A 19,916-nucleotide genomic window follows, 5' to 3' on the forward strand; every position below is an offset into this window, starting at 1 on the left:
GAGGTTGTTTCCGCTTGCTTATTAAAAAATGAAACAAAAAATGATTGAACATAAAATTATACTGTCGGAATCCTAGGAAGAATCGGAATCGGAATTTGTTTCCCAACACGGGAATGGGTTTTGGTCCGGGAATTTCTTCGTAAGGTCGCACATCGTGGCTAGCTGAAGTCAGGGCGAATCGACCCTTGCGAAGGGTGGGCCTCTTCGTCAACACGCCCAACCTCATCATTTTTTGGTTGCTGCGAGTCCACGGAGACCAAAGAAACGAAATCTCTTCGCGCATGACAATGAATGAAATGATTTGCAATTATTCTCAAGGTCTGCGCGTCAAATTCACTACTCAGAGAGAAAAAGATAAAAAAATTCGAACAACTTGAATTCTTCAAACTAACCATTAAATAAATATCATATTTTCAAATTAATATTGAACGCTCCAATTTCTAACAAAATTAAATAAAAACAATTTAATAAATAAAAAATAATATAATATTTTTTTTCATTATTGTCTTTCCAATTTTTAGCATACAATTCAGATTCCGATTTTATTTAAAAAGTTTAAAAACCAAAAACATAAATTTATAATAGTTTCACAATTTATTCAGATTAACAAAAAAAATTGCCCGAAAATTTTTATTTAATATTTTTTTCTTCCAAATTTCCACTAAATCATCTTCGAAGAAAGATGATTTTTTAAAAAAAAAATTTAAAACGAAACAAAAACAGAAATTTACGGAAATTTAAGAGTAAATTATAAAACAAATGAGTGTCGATTTTTCGTTTGGCGCTGAAAAAGTCGCAGAGGTGCTGCCGCCACCGGTCGATTTTACAACAACTCATACCAACAAACAAACATGTAAATCAACAGGCGCCTTTCAAAACATCATTATTTTAAATTTAATTTGCAACTTTTAAAGTTGAAACGTCTCGATTTTGAGATAATCTCGTCCTTAAACCATGTTTTGCTGAAGAAGTCGAAGCAAAAATGGAGAAGTACGAGGTGCTGAGCATCGCCGGCGAAGGTTCTTTTGGCCGAGTGTACAAGGCCAAGCGTCGGGACACGCAGGAGGTCGTCGCCTTCAAAGTCATTCCAAAGGTACATGATTTATCAATTAGAAAGGAAAACAAAAATCTTGAAGTAAAGGAAATAAAACTTCAATTAAAACAAACTTTACTAATTTTTGACAAACTTTTATTCAGATCGGACGGTCGTTGAAAGAGTTGGACAGTTTTCGGCAGGAATGCGAAGTGCAGCGTCACCTGAACCACCCCAACATCATCCAGATGCTCGACTCCTTCGAAACCGAGCACGACGTAAACAAATGAAGAAAATTTTTACTCTTTTGCTAATGAAAAGGAAATTTCAGATCGTGGTCGTTTCCGAGTTTGCGGACAAGCAGCTGTACGCGATTCTGGGCAAGGAGGGTTACCTGCCCGAGGACAGGGTGCGCAAGATCACGTGCGACCTGGTGTCGGCCCTTTTCTACCTGCACTCCAACAGGGTGCTGCACCGAGACCTGAAGCCGCAGAACGTCCTGCTCGACGCCGCCAACACGGCCAAGCTGTGCGACTTTGGCTTTGCCAGGCACATGGGCAAGGGCACCATGCTGCTGACCTCCATCAAGGGCACGCCCCTCTACATGGCGCCCGAACTCATCAAGGAGAGTCCCTACGACCACAACGCTGACCTATGGTCAATTCAAAACAATTCATGCCTTTCAATTTTGTATTTTTTTTTTATTATTATTATAATTTTATGAGACCAAGTTTAATTTGACATTTTGTTTGTTTATTTAAATATTTAAAATTGATTTTCATTTAAAACTTAATAATATAGAATATTTATTCATTTTTTTTTATTATATATCTAATTTTATTTCAATCTTTTTATTTCAAAATTTTATTTAAATATTTTGATTTAAGATTGACTAAAATTTATTTTTAAATGAATTAAGACAATTCTTTTTATTTTTGTTTAGGATTTTAAAATTAAATTTCTTTAAATGTGTAGGTCGCTGGGGTGCATAGTTTATGAGCTTCTGGTGGGAATTCCACCCTTCAAGAGCTCCTCTGTTCTTCACCTAGTTCGACTCATCCACAACGAGCAAATCCGCTTTCCCGAGTACGTCTCTCAAGAGTGTGTCGCTTTTCTCCAGGTTGGAAAAAATTCAAATTGGTTGAGATAAACAAGAATCTTTAAAATATTTCAGGGCCTCTTGCAAAAAGACCCGAATGACAGACTCACCTGGCCGGATCTTCTGCACCACCCCTTTTTAAAAGGCAACGTTGTCATCCAACAAGACTTAGGTTTTATATTTCAGCAAAAAAACCTATTAGCAGATTATTTATTGGAATTTTTATTGCAGCTGCTTCGTTGCCACCTCTGACGGAGCCTCTCTCCAACTCGCAGCAGAAAGTCAAGGAAACCCAACGCCAAATTTTACTCGACAAACACCCCAGAAATGCAAAGTAATAATTTATTGAATGTAAAATTCAAAAGATTATTACTTAAAAAAAATATGAAATAACTACAAATTAGTTGAATTAATCTATTTAAATTCGTAAACCAGAAATTTTGATATTTTCCCCCAAAATTCAAATTTCAAAACATATCTTTTTGTACAGACTGGTGAGCAAACTGGAGGAGCAGCTGAAGCAGAAACTGTCCTTGGATGAAAAGGACGAGGAGGAGGAGGAAGAGGTTCGGAGCGCCACGCCCACCCCTGAGGAACCCCCACCCTCGGCCAGCAGCAAGGATAGGAAGGGGGAAGGGGAGGAGGAGGACGAGGTGCAGAACTTTGAGTGGCAGGACTATCTGCAGCGCAGCATGGAGGAGGTCATCGGCGGCGACCTGTCCTGTCTGCTGCGGCCGCCGCTGGTCAGGGTGGCCACGGCGCCCCTGCTGCGCCGCACGGCCTCTGCCAGGGTGCTCGACTCGGTGGCGTGTCTGCTCATGCTGCCCCTTGTTTGCGCCGACCTCAAGCCAAAGGTAACAGAACAGAAATCAGTATTTAACGAAGCAAATGCTTAACTTTACCCAGGCTAACTTAATCTAGCCTCGGCTTAACTTAACAAACCAGCCTAATTGAAAAGTGAGTTAAATCAGCCCATCCTGGGTCAGGCTAACTTAGCATAGCCCAGACTAAATTAACTCATCAGCCAACTTCAATGTTGGGTTAAATTAGCCTGAGTCAGGCAAACTTAGACCGGGCCAGGTTAGGCTAACTTAAACTCACTCGGACTAATTTAGCCCACCAGCCAAATTGAGTGCCTGGTTAAATTAGCCTGGCCCTAAGGATATTTCTTTTGATCATCGAGGGCAACTCTGAGACCTAACTTACCCTGGCCCGGGTTAATTTAAATCATCATTAAATTAAGCTGTTGGATAAATTAAGCCTGGACTAAGCTAGGCATTTTAATTGCCCAAATTGGAAAGTAATTTTTAAATTATCAATCTTATAAGTAACATTTCAATTAAATTTCTGTCTCTCAGGTCAGCACCCTGCTCGAGGCCCTGGCCGAGTCCAACGTGGTCGACCAGCTCGTCCAAGGGCTGTGGAGTTTGCTGGCCGAGAAAAACTCGGACCTGCACGCCTTCGAGCTGGTCAAGTCGAAGCGGCTGGGCCCTGAAAGGTTGCAGGCGGTGGAGCACGTGGTGCTGCTGCTGAGCCACCTGGTGCACCGGCAGCCCTACCCAAAGGTCGAGATCTTCCTGTGCCAGTGGTGCAACGCCGTCAGGAGCCGCGGCCCCTCCTTCGCCCTCCTCACCAGACACCTGCTCACCCTCAGCAAGCGCAGGCCCAAAATCGTGGCCGACACCCTGGCCATCTTCAACCACGTCCTCAGGGCGCTGCCCTCGCAGGCCGTGCTGGTCCTCGAGGCCCTCGTCGGCAACTCGGCCACAAAAGCCAGAGGTTTGGACAATTTCAAATGTTTAAAATGTTTTTAATTAAAAGAAAATCTCAGGCAAGAAGCCGATCGACCCTGGCAAGTTCCTGGACAACCCCAACGCCATGCTCAGACTCAACACCCTGACCCTGATGCAGTACCTGAGCGCCAAATTCGGCACTGGTCTGTTCGAGTTCTGGGACGCCAATGTGAAGCAAAAGGTGGCCAAAATCGCCAAGGAGGAAAAGGATCTCAAAACTAAAGAAGTAAAATCTTTAGAAATTCCGATTCAATTTGTAAATAAATTAAATTTTCAGGTCGCCGTCCGGACTTTGGAGGTGATTGAGAAGGTGGAAAGCCTGTGATGAAAGAAAGTGCAATAAATTGAACAATTTCATAATAACAAAGATTTATTTACTCAACAACTATAACAATAATTGGAATGCATTACATTTCTAGAGAGTCTCGAAGTTTCTTCAGTAAAATTGAACATCGTTTTGTGTACAAAGCTGTGCGATCCAAGGTTAAAAAGTGCAAAGACTAGGGTACTGAAATGGCAGGAAGTTGTGCGTTGATGCAGTTGAGCCACAGGTTGGCGCACGCTGCGTGGTAGCTGTTGGCGCCTGACCTGACCAGAGCCAGCGACCCGACCCCTCCGACCTCCACCTGCGCGAGGCACAGCGAGCAGCCGTTCGTCTTTTCGCTCGCAAAGTTCCAGTGCGGGTCCTTCACCTGAAAATTGAAAATTTTCATTAGTTTAGAAAAACATAAAATAACAATTGGAAAAAAAGTTGGCACTAAAAGCACTTTGACCTCAAACCGACCAAATTCTCTAATAAATCAGATAATAAAATGGCAACTAAAGGCAGGATGAATCCAAATTATGTGGCCTTACCTTGCACAATTTGTCACTCGCTCAGTGCAAAAGTACAAAGAAACGCAAAAGAGGAAAAGTACAGGGTCAAAAATACTGAATTATTTAATTAACTAAGAAATAAGATGAATTTCTTATGAAGACGCGCAAAAACTGCAGATGGAAATATAGCAGTCTTCAGGAGTCGCTAAATTGGTCTGGAAAAATTGTTTAGAATTTTGTACCTCCAGTAAAAAAAAAAAATAAAACACTAGACAGTTTTTTGAGAAAAAAAATATATTTATAATTAAGAACTTTTTGAATTTATGGGTTGGAAAAATTATTGACCCAGGTTGTATTTAGAACTGCAGTTTCCGCACGTCTTCTCATAAAATTCATCACAACAATTACATTTGGCACACTGCGAATCAAATTTGTACTGAAACGAACATTTCTCGGCTGAACACAATTAATTCTCTAATAGTGGAACACGATGCTTACTTCGAGCGAGCTTTGTTCCAGGAAAGGTCTCAGGGTGTTCCAGACGGCGTCCACCTCGCCCAGGAGCGGCTCCAGGGCGTGCCTGGACGAGGGCAGCAGTTTTCGGGAGGCGGCGTTGATTCGCTGAGTGACGCAGTAAACTTCCAGCAAATCTGAATCAAAAACATAATTTAGTTTGGAAAGACGTGGAATCGGATTTGCTTACTGGCCAGGTAGTCCTCGCCTTGTTTGGAGGTCACGACCTCTTCGACCACGCTCGGGTCGTCGATGGCCAGGAAAATCTGCGCCGCGGCCTGCAGCAAACTGGTGCAGCTGTGCAGACACTGCTTCCACTCTGCTCCCTCGTCCTGAATCCAATCATTTCAATTATTGTGAAAAATTAAAATAAAACACCACTTTAGTAAAGGGTCAACTGATTTGGATAAAATTTGGCATGAATTTGAAAATTTAGGAAAAAAAATAAAATTCCGACTTTTTAAAAGTAGATTTTGAAAATCGATAATATCTCAACTCCTTAGATAAGCTTAAATTTATTATGGCAAAAGTTGTTCGAAATGAGAGGACCTACAACTTTGCTACAGTGCCCAAGGTCGCAGGTCAAAGTTCAAGGTCACTTTTGCCAACATGAATTTTTAAATTTAATTCTGAAGTATCCATTAAATAAATATTTGAAGTTTCAAAATATCCAGAAGAACATTTTAAAAATTACTGACAATATTTCTGTCCGTTTTTAAGTTATTCAGGGTCAAAGGTAAAAAGACATAACTTTTTTTAGCGTTTATGACTTTTAATCCTAAATAACGTTTACCGTGTTGGAGCTAACACAAAATTCCGGTTACCAAAATTTTTCTGCTGATTGCTGATATCCTCTTTCTAAATTTGTGTCTCACTTATTAAAAAAATTGAGAATGTCACAGGTCAACAAGGTCAATGACCTTTTGTGACCCGGTCACCATGTGTGATACATGATTTTAAAGTGCTTGGCAAGGTGATCATTTCGTGTGATTCTCTAACACGAAAATACTTATTGACGTTAAAAGTAAATTTATGCAAAAAAAAAAACCTTCGACCCTGAATATCTTTAAAACTTTGAAAGACAATATCACAAGTTTTTTAAATAAATGTTTTTCCCTATGAACATACGCAACTTTTGGCTATTTCGAAACATTTATGTACTAGATACTTCAGCAGAAAATTTTGAACTTAATGTTGGCAAAAGTGACCTTGAACTTTGACCTGCGACCTTGGACACTGTAGCAAAGTTGTGGGTCGTCTCAATTCCAACAACTTTGTTGCCATACTTGTTAGCGTATCTCTAACAGAAAACGAAATATTTTCAATTTTCAAAATCTCCTTTATAAATAATGCCCAAATTTGAGCCCCTGTAAAGTAAGCAATTATGAGAATCTTTTGATGCAAGTCAAAAGTGGGTGAAAACAAAATAAATAAATCAGTTCTTGATGTACCTGTTGGGCGTTTGGCTGAGATTCCCAGGAGAGGTCAGGTGCGATTTTGAGGTCGAGCAGGGCAGGCGAGGAGGAGGGGCCGGCGCCTCCGAAGGACAGCGAGTCGAAGCCTCCCAGCTCGAGACTGGCCACGGACTGCGCGTCGGCAGGAATGTCCTTCATCTTAGGAGTCGGAGGGAGGGAGCTCGAAGGCCCCACAAAGTCCCCAAAGTCGTCCTCCTCGGCGGAAGGGTCAAGCACAGGGTCCGAGCGCCAGAACTCCTCGTCGATGACCGAAGACTTTTCGGTGAAAGCTTCGAACGACGCGTTCCAGTCCTTGGCCGAATTCTGCTCAGGAGAAAATCCAAAATCTGCAAGATTTGGCGCCGCGGACTGGTTCGGAGGTGGCGCCAAGGACACGTCCGCGGAGAGGAAGTCGCCAAAGTCCTCTTGAGATGCTGCCGGAGGTGCAGGGGGGTCCAGAGAGAGGCCGCCAAAGTCCAGATCTCGAAGGGCGCTGTACTTGTCGTCCTCCTGCAAACCATCATAAATAATTTTAAATTTACATCGAAATAAGATTAAAACTTTTGCACCTTTTTGTTGTGTGGTGCCGCTTGGAAAGGTTCGAATTTGCTCTCGTCCGGCTCAGACCTGATGGCCGTGTCCTTGAGGAAGGGCGGCGCGTCGTCAGGTTGCTTGTCCTTGAGGACGCACTTGGGGAAGAGGTCGTCGGCCTTGAAGACGTCCTCCTCGTTGTCCGTCTCGCTCTTGCGCGAGCCCGACGAACTCGAGGTGGCCGTGAAGGAATAGTTGGCCAACCTGCTGCCCACCTCGCGGCTGCCCTTGCCCTTGGGGGCGCAGAAGGCGGGCGAGGTGGGCGGCGACTCGAACGAGTTGAAGCCGACCGGACTGTCCCGAGGAGAGAGCGCCGAGCGCGGCTTGTGCACGGGACTCGGGTCGGCCAGCACGGAGGGGGGAGGCGCGGCCTGGAAGTCGGAGAAGTCGTCGTCCAGCAGCACTGCCGAGGACACTTGCTGCGAGATGGTCGGCACGACGTCCTGCTTCACTGCAGCCACCTTCGCAGCTGCAAAAAAAAAAAAATAACACAAAAATCAATTTTTAAAGTTAACACCAGTAAATGTTTTTAACCCTCATTTTTAAATTAGGTGAAACTTCATGACCAGCGTTGAAAACGCGATTAAAAAATTCGCACAATAAAGGGATTCTTTATCAAATTCATCAATTTTGAATGGATTAATATCAAATCTATTCAACTTGATTCAAATGTAATAAAAAGCCTCATTTTCAAATTTTTGATTAACCAGGATAGATCATTTTAAAACGCTATTTTAAAATCAATGGTATTTTTATATCAGCTTATTCAAAAACATTGAAAATTTCCAATTAAATGTAAATTGACATGGCAAATCTTTGGGCTATCTCAGATTTTTCAGGTTGCCTTTTTTTCAATTGTGGCTTCAAAGTTGGTCATAAAATTTGGTCTTGTTTCTCATTCGGGAATAAAACAAAATTACTGATGTTCATCCTTAATATGGAAAATTAATTAATTGCTACTAAAATTTATATATCGAGGGTCTTTAACATGGAATAGAGCAATTGACGATTTTGAATGAATTACTCGTGAAAATGTCTTGAAGTGGAGGTTGCGGCGCTGGCTGGACGGCCGGCTGCGGTTTGTTGAACGCTTCGAGTTGCAAAAGAGGGATGGGCGGTTGCTGGACGAGGGCGAGGACGGCGGTGGAGCCAAAGTCGCGCCAGCCGGTCTGCGCCAGGGCGACCAGCGCCAGGGCCACGTTCAGCTCGTGGCGGTCGAGCACGCCCGGGATTCTGGTGTTGGCCAAATTCCAGATGTAGCCGAGCGAGTCCCTGGGCAGGCCGCTCGTCACCAGCACCGCGAAGATCCTGCCCGTGTCCACCATCAGGTCCGAGGACTTGCTCAGGTCCCACACCTGGCGGTACACGGCGGGCAGCAGGTCGGCGGCTTCGGGCTGCAGCCACAGGGGCAGACTCGAGGAGGGAGGACTGCCAAAGCCAGCCATGCCCTGAGGGGAAAAAGTTCATTTAGACTTTTTTCTTTGGAAATTCTCGAGTTTTGGTTTCATCTCACCTCGGAGCTCATCTCGGGGGGAACGTGGATTTCCTTGGGGACTTGCTGCATCAATTTGTCTACCTACACATTCAGTGCACACACACGGAAGTAACAAAAAAAGAAGAAAATGAGCAAAACATTTAAATTAAATTAGTGCATTTAGAAAAGATGTTAAGAAATAAAATTTAAATTTTTTCAAGACTTGAAAAAAACGTGCAGACATAATTAATCATCGTAATTTTACCTGGAGTTGGACGGGACTTTGCTTTTCAGCGAGTTTCGCAGCCTGTGCTGAGGAAACCTGAGGCTTGATGGTGAAAGTTTCCTTTTTCTGCAGCAAATCGTCGATCAACGAATCCGCGCTCACTGGTTTCTTCTGAAATTGTCCGAGTTATAAAAAAGTTCTACTTTGCAGAGATTTTGGTATGTGACTGACCTTGGAGGAGGAGGCCATGGCCCTCAACTTCTGCTGCTGGGCCAGGTAGTTTCGGTCCTTGCTCGGGGGGTGCTGGGCGGCGGGGGGTTGCTGGTGCATCAGGCGAACGGGGGCAGCCACACTCGCGGACACCGAAGGCACCCCCAAGTTCATCATCGGAGGGGTCCAACCCTGAGCCAAGGGCTGCGCGCCGAAGGTGAAGGGCTCGGCACTGGCACCGTGGGGCCCGTGGGGCCGCGACCCTTGCGAAGGAAATCTGCCAAAGAAGAACCAAAATCACAAAACGCTTCGACTGAAAGCCAAAATCACACCTGTTGTCCATTGGCAGACGCGATTGGGTTGTCCGAGGGTGCGAAACGAAAGGGTGGAGATTTTAATTGTTATAAATCAGAGGCAACGTCGAAAAGAACCCAGGGAACGAAAACTTGGCAAAACATTCTTCGATCAGCTGGAGAGAGAAGACTTTAGCAAGAAGTTGAAAATGATAGGGCGGAAACGAGCTTCAAAAGAATTTCCACCAGAGGCGCTGCGGTCGCGTCCTATCTTTCCGTATCCAAGTCCGTATCTTTCCCATGTATTTTGAGGGGGGCGTGTCTGCGCCTTTCTAGCTTAAAAAGGTTCTGATTTCCACCACAGATGGCGGCGCACAGGCGCATCCGTGCGAGTGCCAAAAGGGGGTGGAGTTCATTTGCATTCATTCAGACTTCTTGACACTTCAACACAAGAATCTAACTTGTTGGCTCTTGTTTTTGCCAATATTTAGAAAATTAGAGTGAATTCAGACTGCGAAAGAAGCCCCTTCGAACGTCCGAACCCCCTCCCGTTTTCAAGGCTCGAGGCAGGGTTGGTTGCGTTGAATTTTCTTCGTTATCTCGCTGAAATTTGTACATGTTGTTAATCTTATCTCTGACTCGAGCAGATCCGATTGCGTGTGGCACGATGAGCGATTGATCTCAGAGATGTCGAGGAACCGCAAGGACGTGGACTGGGACCGCTTCGGTCTGGAGAGCCGCAACCCGCGCAGCCCGACGTCGACCGACGGCCGCGGCTCGTCGGTGCGCAGCTCGGACGACGGCGACTGGTACGGCGCCTACTCGGGACACAGACCGTCCGACGAACTCTTCGCCCAGGAAGAGGTACATACCCCTCTCGCCACGCTTATCTCTCGCACGTCACGACACAAGAATCGTCTTGCATAAAAACGCGCTTTCTTTCCTTGACAATGGCATTGCGCGGTTGATGGGTTTCAATTATTTGCAATACATAATTCGTTCGAAGAGCAGCAAAACTTGTTGTTGTAAAAACACTGAGGATTATTCAATCAGCTAGAAAATATTTTGAATCAATTATATTGAATTTTTTCATCCCGTATATATTTTCCATATATTCGTAATAATTTGAAGTTGTGATAATTTTGCAGAGCAACCAGCCATGGTGGAAGTCGCAGTTCTTCATTTCGCAGCCGGTGCTGTTCGGCACGTGGGACGGCGTCTTCACCTCGTGTCTGATCAACATCTTCGGCGTCATCGTGTTCCTGCGCTCAGGCTGGATGGTGGCCGAGGCGGGCATTGTCCAGGCCATCCTTATTGTCATCGTCACCGTGGCCATCGTGCTCGTGTCCGTCCTCTCGGCCGTCGGCATCTGCGAGCGGTGCCGCGTCGAGAGCGGCGGAGTTTATTTCCTCCTGGCCCACGTCCTCGGCTCTAGACTCGGCGGCGCCATCGGAATCCTCTACTGCTTCGGACAGGTCACATTTTTCAAAAATAATTCAATCGATTTCACCAATTAAATATTAACGAGGATGAAACCATGCCAGGTTGTCAGGCCAGAAAAATCGTAAAAATCATTCAGATCATTTTGATGATCAGAAATTATGCGAGATTATATTTTTTCCATGTTTCTTAGGAAATCTAGTCAATTGTTGGCCACTTTTACAATTTTTAATAATTTATTATTTTGTAAAAAGTCAAGTGATTAAAACTATTACATTGCGATTTTTTTCTAATTACATTTTGAAAGGCTTTTTTCTCGTTCTAAAAAGTAAAGGAAATTCCGTTTCAATTGAATTTGTGTCTAAAATTTCCATGTGTTTTGTTGCAGGCGGTGGGTTGCGCGCTGTACGTGACCGGTTTCGGCGAGTCTATGGCTCGGCTGGCCGGATTCGACTCGCCGTGGGCCGAGCGCGGGTTCGCCGGCGCCGCCGTGCTGGCGCTCGGGGTCATCAACGTGGCCGGGGTCAAGTGGGTGGTCAAGCTGCAGTTCCTGCTGCTGCTCATCCTGCTGATGGCCGGCCTCGACTTCGCCGTCGGCTCGTTTGTGCACACCGAGCCCTCGGTCGGCTTCGACGGCTGGCTCACCGGAAACCTCGCCAACAACACCTTCTCCGCCTACACCGAGGTCAGAGGTCACTCCAATCGTTAGCAGAGAAATTTTCACCAAATTTAAGTTATTTGGCAATTAATTTATTTTTTCAAATAATTTGTAATAAGAACGAAAATTTCCAAAGCTAATTATTAAAAATTTGATAGAAATTCTATTTTAAATTTTGCAGGGATTTATAACCTGCTTCCAAATTAAAATTAAGATCATTTTCAATTTAATTTCAATTTTTATTTTTAAAATTTCAAACAATTTTGGTTGAAATAGGGCTCGAGCTGGTTCACCGTGTTTGGCGTTTTCTTCCCCACCGTGACGGGGGTGATGGCGGGCATCAACATGAGCGGCGACCTGCGCCACCCCTCCACCGACATCCCCAACGGAACCCTCTCGGCCATCGGAACCAGGTTTGTTTCCCAAGCCTTGATAAGACGTTCCTTTTTTTAATTTCAAATTTTCGCAGCACTTTCCTCTACCTGATGTTTGTGTTCGTTTTGGGCGCCACTTGTCGCCGAGACGTCCTCCTCACCGACTTCATGATCGCCGCCAAAGTCTCCGCAATCAGTGAGACGAAACCAAATTAAATTCAACAAAATAATTATATTATTTTTAATTCAGGTGTGATGCTGTTGGCGGGTCTGTATGTGTCGTCAATGTCGAGCTGCCTGGCCGCCATGTACGGCACGCCCAGGGTTCTGCAGTCGATCGCCAACGAAAACGTCATTCCCGGGATCGCCATTCTGGGCAGAGGGGTGAGTTTAGATTCTCAGATTGCAGGCAATATCAAATTTCAAGCTTCCAACTTAGGAGAAATTGACTAAATAGAATTTTTAATGGTGTTATTTGTTTTAATTTGACACACTCTTGGCAAGGGTCAACCAAATTGAATGAAATTTGGCCCATCATTTCGTTTCATGGTCCAGAGTTTAGAAGGATTTTGAAAACATTCTCAAAATTCGCCTATTTTTCAGGGGCTCTAAGATGCCGATTATAAATATCGGAATTTTTAACAATAAAAAATATCTCACAATCAGTTCCTGTTTGAGATAACGCAAATGTTTCTGTATCAAACTTACAGGAAATTAGACGCCCTACAACTCTGCGTGGTAACCAAGGTCAAAGTTCAAGGTCACTTTTTCTGACCTCCAGTTTTAAAGTCAATATCAAAGAACGAGAGAAGTAAAATATTATTGATTTCAAAATAGCCATAAGTTGCCTAATTAAGTTGCCAACAACATATTAAAAAATGGCGGGACTTGTTTTTTTCGTTTTCGAGATATTCAGGGTTAAACGGTAAAAAACGTGGTTTTCGGAGTTTTTTTATGCAAAAACAACTTTAAACTTTTCTCCTGCTAGAGATAGGACAAAACGTGTAATGACAAAAACTGACCCCCTTAGACTCCTCTATCCGTCTATGTATCACACTTACTTACCTGGTTGAAAAAAGTCATTGACCCCGGTGACATGTGACCTTTTGGATTTTTTTCGAAACGTGTGGCACATAAATGGGAAGGGGACAGCGTCAGGAATATTATGGTACCCGGGATTTTGTTGTAAACCGAGCAGGAGAAAAGTTGAATGAATTTTTCCTTTTCAAATTACAAAAGTTTTTGACCTTTTGTGTGACCTTTAGCGCGGCCCGAACAAAGTGCCGCTGTACTCGATGGCCGTGGTGGCGGTGACGACGCTGAGCTTCATCCTGGTGGGCCAGATCAACACCCTGGCGCCGATCGTGACCATGCCCTTCCTCCTGACCTACGCCGCCATCGACTACTCCTACTTCGCCCTTGCACAAACCCACGAGATCCAGCTTAGGCGCGAGGATAGATTTAGGTACTCCCTGTAGTTTCAAACCCTTGTTCTTACTCACCCCAAAAAAAAAAAAAAATTCCACCAAAGGGCCCAGGAGTTCCTGACGAGCAGCCGCTCCGGCTACGGCGCCACCGAGGCCGACGAGAATTCGCCCGACAAATTCGACGACAGCGGAGATTTGGACCAGCTTTTCCCCGAAAGACTTCGACATAAAAAGATTGCGGTACTTTTACTTTTCCACCTCCGTTTTATTTATTCTTTTTGGTGCTTTTGCAGAGACAAATGAGTGAGATGAGCAACGTCAGCATGTCGGTCTCCACTCCCGAGGATCCGCCGACCCCGAGCCAGAGCAAACCTGCGGCGCCGGTTCCGATCAGGTCGAAACTTAACAACTGGTACTCGGGATTCTGCAACCGCTGGATCTCTCTCATTGGGGTGAAAATTTTAATGTCATTTCAGAAGTTACATTGATCAATTTATTCGAAAATTTTAAAAAGAATTGTTTACCAAAATTTTGACTTCTCTGTTTTTTAAGAATTTTTTAAACTCTATTAGCAATTGTGACTGCAAATTTGAATGTATTTTTTTATGTTTTTGCAGGCCCTGATCAAGCTGACGGTGATGCTGCTGGTGCACTGGGGCTACGCATTGGCCTCGGTGGGCGTGGTCTTTGTGGTGTGGACCTACGTGGGCCACGCAAACCCCGCCGTCAACCCCGGCATCGCGGCCGAATTCCGGCTGCTGCCGTGGCTGCGCAACTGCCTCATGCGAGCCCTCGGGTGCGTCTAATAAAAAAAATTAAATGAAAATTGTAAATTAATACTTAAAAGTAAAGAAAAGTGGAATTTCCTTAGTTAATTTTTTAACTCAAATTGATCAAATGGATTCCAAAAATTCTTTTTTTAGGAAAGACTGTAAATAAAATTAAACAAATTAATAATTTTTTCGCAGGCGGCCAGGGCAGGAGTATGAGCAGATCGTGGTGCCTCCGAAGCACCCTGGCATGGAGGTGGAGGCGGCGCAGCAGAACGACGAAAACGAAGACTTCGCCAGCCGGTCGAGGTACCACCACACCTCCACCGTGCAGGGCCGCCTCGTCACCATCGACGACGACGAAGACTAATCCAAATGCAGCATTTTTTTTTCATCTAGCGTTCATTCAAAACGTCTGCATTCCATCCCTCCGCACACCTTTATTTTTGTAATTTCGGCAGGACTTTAAATTTTATTTTCAACGAGGGCATGAAATGTCAAAATTTTACTTACAACGGAACTTTTGAGTGATTTGTTATTTTTCTAGCAACTTTTAATGGCTGTTTCCTGGTATTTATCTAATTTATTTAAGTATGATTGGCAGCTGATTGATTATGCGATTCCGTGTTGGCCACATACACAGTCGATATTGCCTAATTTAATAAACTACGACTTATGAAAAAATAAATAAATATATATATATTTGTGTAAATGTATTGCAAAAACGTAGGTGGTCGAATAAAACGTCTACTTTTTCTGTACCTAAAAAGTATCAACGATGATAATAAATATTCGCCGCGTATTTCGACAACTTTTATTACTTTGTAAACATTTTTGGTATTAATTGGTAAAACCAGGAGTCGAGATGGGCGCTCAAAAGTTTTCCGACGAGCTTGAAATCTTCAGTTTCAATAGCTTCACTGCTGACATTCATCTGCACCAAGATTATCGAGTTGGCAATGACGGCGACGATCATCTGTGTAGGAATCAGTTTAATATTTTTGAAAACACGAGAATTTTTATAAATTTTTTAACCATCGAAAGTAATTTGCGGTCGCAATCGAGATAAAAATTAAATGTGATTGGTGGGGAAATCTTCGAAATCCTGGAAAAGTATCGGATTGTCTGCAAATATAACAAAAGCTTAAAAAAATTAACCAATTCCAGTTCTGTAATTCAATCATATTTGATTCTTTTAAGCAGCTTTTGAATTCTAACAATAAAATAAAAAAAAAAAATGCTAGAAAAATCACAAATTGGTTCAGGCGATCAATGTGATTTGCAAAATAGAGGCAAATCCGAAAAACCAATTCTTGTAATTTTTGCAATTCTTTCCTCGCCTGATTCAACCAATTTTTATTTTTCGTCTTAAGATTGAAAGGTTATTCAATCATTCAAAGAACCAATATTTTATTGAATTACGCAAGTGTCGAAATTTGCTTAATTACGGCAATTTTTTCTGCTTTCGGGATTCTCATCATTTTCGTCACCTCGATCGCCTTCATGACGTCGTCAAATATCTGAAAATGTTTCTGCGTTCAACTGATTAAATGCTTTAAAAAATGCAATCAAACACCTTTTGCTTGACGCCGTGGCTGAATTGGCACAAAACGGTGACGACGCTGGCCGAAATCAGGAACATGGGCACCGTGGCCGAGAGCATTTGCGGGTTGGGCGTGCGCAGGATGTAGAAGAAGGCGAAAATGGCGCGGCCGAAGTTGACGATCAGCGAAGTGCCGACGCACATGGAAATGACGTTGCCCGCGAACCGAACCTTGGCCAGAAGTTGCAGCCACAGTTTCCGGTACGTCAGCACGCCCTGGATCAGGTGTTCGGTCCCTTTGCCACTTTCTCCGAGCTCCAGCAGAAGCTGCCACGAAATTTTATATTTTATTTTGATCCACTCTCGCTTAGCACGGCCGGGTCAAGCGAAAGCAAACATATGATAATAGATAATGCGGTTGAAAGTTATTTCCCCATAAAAAGGGGGTTAAAAAAAAAACACGTTTCTTGCCCTTTTGACTCTGAATATCTCTAAAAGGAAAAGATGTGATTTTACCTCATTTTTTAATATGTGTACGTAAATTTGGCAACTTTTGGCTAATTTAAAATTTAAAAAATTTACTTTGGCAGATTAATTAAATATTCAGGTTCCGAAAGGTGACCTTGAACTTCGGTCACTTAAGGAAGCATATCTTTGACAGGAGCTGAGTTATTTTCAATTTTCTAAATTAACTTTAAAAAATGCCAACATTTGTAAAATAGCAATTTGACCATTTTTCAAAATCCTCCTTAATTGTTTTTCCACGCAACAAAAGCAACCAAACTGCCAATTATTATGTCAAGAGTGGTTCATAATAAAGGGAATTTTTACCAAATTTAAAACTTTATAAACAGAAAAGATCTCACGGTGTACTCGTCCAGAATGACCGACGAGAGTTTTTTCATGAACAGTGCCGAGAAGACGAGCCAGTAGATGACGATTCCTTCGTTGAAGCTGCCCAGGGCCCTCCACAGGTCGGGCACGCCGACCACCCCTCGCACCAACAGGAAGGTCACGGACGCGAGCAAGCAGTAGGCCAGGGCGAGTCGGTTGTGCCCGCGGAAATTGATGCGCTCCAGTCCGCCCGTCAACGAGCACCGCTCCAGCTCTTTCTTTTTTGAAACTCAACGTTTCGTAAATAAAAAATTTTGAGAAATGATATACCTGCATTTCGTACATCTCGAACATGAACCACCGGCGCGGGCCCCTTTGCGAAAAGGTCAGCAGCGGGATGAAGTTGGTGAAGGTCGACGTGGCCACGTACAGGAATCCGAAAAACTGCACGTGCTCCGGCATCTTCAGCACCGCCTAACACATACACAAATCACAAATTTGCTCATTTTTTTCTTTTAATTTTCCAAGAAAACTGTTTGCAGATTAGGAGTTATGCAACTACGTGAACATGCATGTGCGGCAGATTGCATACTCAAACAATTAATGCAAAATTACGATTAGGCGGTAAATTATTAAGGGTGGGTCCGAAGAACAGAGAAAAGATTCTCGAGAAACGATTCTCAAGAAGCGATTCTCGCGCAAGGATTCTCAAGGAACGATTCTTTGGTTGAATTTTAAACGCAGAAACGTTTCTGGAGAACCCTTGCGCGAGAATCACATATCGAGAATCGTTTTTCAAGAATCGTTTCGAGAATCATTTCTCTTGTATTCGGACCCACCTATGAAGTTGTGCGTGTTATTGATTTTTTTTAAAGCCACGATTAATATAAAAATCAATAAAATTTTGGCCTACTTTGGCGGCCTGGACCATGAGCATGGCGTTGGTGACCGAGACGAAGGAAAGCGAGCTGAGGCAGTAGATCTTGGCCCAGGTCGGCGCCACCAGTCTGGGCTGGCCGTCGACCCTGCGGATCGTGGAGCCCCACGGCAACCACCCCAAACACTTCATCGCGATAAAAAATTCGCGGAACTCGAGCAGGAACTTGTTTTTTCGCAGGTAGTCGTTCGTGTCCTCGACCACCCTCGTTTCCATGGCAGACAAAAATTATCTGCAAATCAAATTATTATTATTATTATTGTTTTTCTTCACAAATCAAGTCATGAAAAGTTAAAAAAAAAAGTGTTGAAAAATGCTGGATCAGATTTTAGATCCTAAATCGGACCCGCGAACTTGAAGCCTCTATTCTGTAAAATTCAAATTTTGCAAGCATTTCAGCTCTCTTGATTGCGGGGCAGGTTTTGAAGTTTGAAATTTAATTTGAATTTTATGTTAAATGATGCATATTCGAATGCATTTATGTTGACCCAAAATTTGCAGAAATTTTGATTTCCTCAATATTTTTTCAAGACATACAAAGCAAAATAAATATCTTATTTTATTAAAACAATTTAACGAAGACCACTAAGTATCTCAAAACGAAGATTTTATGTTTTCACATCGATAGTTTAATTACTTCAATTTGATTTTTTTTTTAATTGACGTTCAAAAGGAAAATGTTAACAGTTTTCTTTACCTTTTCACACAAATCAGTCAATTCTAGTAAATTTGCTCGCAATTCGTGGCCTCTGAAGATTGTGCAGTGTTGTTGTCTTTTATCTTGTTAAAGACTGTGCAGGTCAATATAGGCATTAAGGGAATTGACTCTGCTCCCTTCTTGACTCTCAATCACTTTGTCTCCTAAAAAATTATGGCGGCCTAATGAATTGACATAATATCAATATGGGAAACTGCAATTTCGCAATATCGGCACATAGAATGGAGATGAAAGTTATTCGATTGAACGACAAATTCGTATCGTCACGAGCTAAAACTATGCTTTTGCACGCCGATACTTTTTTTATGCAAACATGATAATACATTAGTTCTGTCGATGAAATCTTCATGGAAATCGCTACCGAACTGTTATATTTTGTATAAAAAAAATGAACTAAGAAAATATAGCTTTACAGAAATCAACAGAGGTGTGTATAATTGGCAGTTGTGGGTATTAAAAGAATCCGAAGTAAAAACTTTGGTGGAAACTGGAAGATGTTCAAAATAAATAATTGCTTAGAATCTTTTAGGATTTTAATTCGACACTGTAAGAAGTTTTACACTTTTAATGACAATTAAAGCGATTTTCTGATCATCTTCTCGCTAGAAATCTTAACGAGGCGAGCCACAATTTGCGTGTTCAACTGAAAAAATAAGACTTATTGACGATTAACTTGTCGTTTTTATCTCGAAAATTAAAAGATATTTTTGCTTTGCTCGCGAATAAATTGAAAATATATAATTTATTTTTTAACAAATGTGCTTTGAGGCGAGGACAAAGAGTTGAAATAATTAAATTTTGATCAAAATGAAAACAAAGTTCAAGGCAAGAATCGACAATGAGTGGAAAACAACTGGTTTTGTGCGGGGACACTATTTTGTGTACAAATTTGATACCAAGAAACACAGTTGAAAGGTCTTAGGAAATCTCGTGAAGGCTTGTTAAAGCCGGGCAAATATTAGGATGTCCAAAGGTTTTGACCACTTGGCCGACGGATAATTTAATCTGCGCCGAAATTGAGCGACGCACAAGAGTAGAATATTTTCAGTTGAATGAGAAAAAAGAATTTTTAGTGTTCAAATTTCTAACAATCAACTTGATTAATTTTCCAAATTTCAATCTAAAATTTTACTCATAAGGACTAAATTTGGTTCGCAGAGAGACAATCAAGCAAGGAAAAAGAATTTCATTTTTTTAAATCAGAATTCTTCACTCACTCATTTTGTTCTCCAGAAATAATAATTTGGTTCCCTTTGAGAAAAACTGAAGCCATGAAACTTTGAGAAGATCCTAATTAAAATTCGTAAGCAATCAAAATAAAGGCAAATAATTGATGGACCAAATAAATTCATTTCGTCGTGATTCTGACCATGGATGGCGCGAGAGTTCTTATCAATTAACTCAAATATAAAAGCAAGGGCGTTGGAAAAGTCTTTGGCCTTTCGATCTTTGCTTCTCACTCATGACAATTGACACGACTGAAGCTCCAACAAAAGTAAGTTTTTTTTTTATCATTCTGGGGAAATTCCAACCCTCTAATTTTCAAACTAAATTTTATTATCGAACTTGGCAGTTAATCCTGGACTCCAACGTTACAATCTTTAAATAAAATACGAATTGAATTATACATATAATTTTGCTCTCGGTGTTTCGTGTATTGTCTAATTTTAAGGATAGCTTTAAATTGCTTGCACTTTTAATTGAAATTTTTAT

The 19,916-nt window shown here is 42.4% G+C and overlaps 4 protein-coding genes across 5 annotated transcripts; 2 read left to right on the forward strand and 2 right to left on the reverse strand.

Annotated features, from left to right (window-relative positions):
• Window positions 1–814: 814 nt before the first annotated feature.
• LOC132203852 (serine/threonine-protein kinase 36) lies at window positions 815–4,358 on the forward strand. Its single transcript, XM_059631998.1, has 10 exons — window positions 815–1,093; window positions 1,198–1,311; window positions 1,365–1,690; window positions 2,009–2,153; window positions 2,208–2,304; window positions 2,364–2,466; window positions 2,623–2,986; window positions 3,491–3,911; window positions 3,964–4,151; window positions 4,203–4,358. Exons 1-10 carry the CDS (start codon window positions 983–985, stop codon window positions 4,248–4,250), a joined length of 1,917 nt encoding a protein of 638 aa, XP_059487981.1. The 5' UTR covers window positions 815–982; the 3' UTR covers window positions 4,251–4,358.
• On the reverse strand, window positions 4,276–9,792 carry LOC132203850 (synergin gamma-like). 2 transcript variants are annotated; one of them, XM_059631995.1, is made up of 10 exons: window positions 9,542–9,789; window positions 9,231–9,486; window positions 9,039–9,170; window positions 8,813–8,875; window positions 8,324–8,747; window positions 7,278–7,768; window positions 6,706–7,218; window positions 5,445–5,586; window positions 5,240–5,391; window positions 4,276–4,617 (listed from the first exon to the last, which is right to left on the reverse strand). In XM_059631995.1, exons 1-10 carry the CDS (start codon window positions 9,550–9,552, stop codon window positions 4,426–4,428), a joined length of 2,376 nt encoding a protein of 791 aa, XP_059487978.1. In that variant the 5' UTR covers window positions 9,553–9,789; the 3' UTR covers window positions 4,276–4,425. The 2 variants fall into 2 exon arrangements, with proteins under 2 accessions (XP_059487978.1, XP_059487979.1); XM_059631996.1 differs by lacking the exon at window positions 8,813–8,875 and having other exon boundaries at window positions 9,542–9,792.
• Window positions 9,793–9,883: 91 nt separating this feature from the next.
• Window positions 9,884–14,913, forward strand: LOC132203851 (solute carrier family 12 member 8). The gene is made up of 12 exons (XM_059631997.1): window positions 9,884–10,073; window positions 10,150–10,366; window positions 10,651–10,977; window positions 11,331–11,627; window positions 11,877–12,013; window positions 12,070–12,170; window positions 12,225–12,358; window positions 13,240–13,439; window positions 13,506–13,641; window positions 13,695–13,853; window positions 14,019–14,197; window positions 14,370–14,913. The coding sequence occupies exons 2-12, from the start codon at window positions 10,190–10,192 to the stop codon at window positions 14,539–14,541; spliced, it is 2,019 nt and encodes a 672-aa protein (XP_059487980.1). The 5' UTR covers window positions 9,884–10,073; window positions 10,150–10,189; the 3' UTR covers window positions 14,542–14,913.
• Window positions 14,914–14,971: 58 nt separating this feature from the next.
• On the reverse strand, window positions 14,972–17,701 carry LOC132204070 (uncharacterized). The gene is made up of 7 exons (XM_059632317.1): window positions 17,462–17,701; window positions 16,879–17,022; window positions 16,581–16,826; window positions 15,748–16,041; window positions 15,620–15,691; window positions 15,207–15,296; window positions 14,972–15,147 (listed from the first exon to the last, which is right to left on the reverse strand). Exons 1-7 carry the CDS (start codon window positions 17,699–17,701, stop codon window positions 14,989–14,991), a joined length of 1,245 nt encoding a protein of 414 aa, XP_059488300.1. The 3' UTR covers window positions 14,972–14,988.
• Window positions 17,702–19,916: the final 2,215 nt, after the last annotated feature.

This window comes from Neocloeon triangulifer, unplaced genomic scaffold, assembly GCF_031216515.1.
Source record: "Neocloeon triangulifer isolate White Clay Creek 2 clone unplaced genomic scaffold, ASM3121651v1 ptg000020l, whole genome shotgun sequence".
Classification (NCBI taxonomy): Eukaryota; Metazoa; Arthropoda; class Insecta; order Ephemeroptera; family Baetidae; genus Neocloeon; species Neocloeon triangulifer.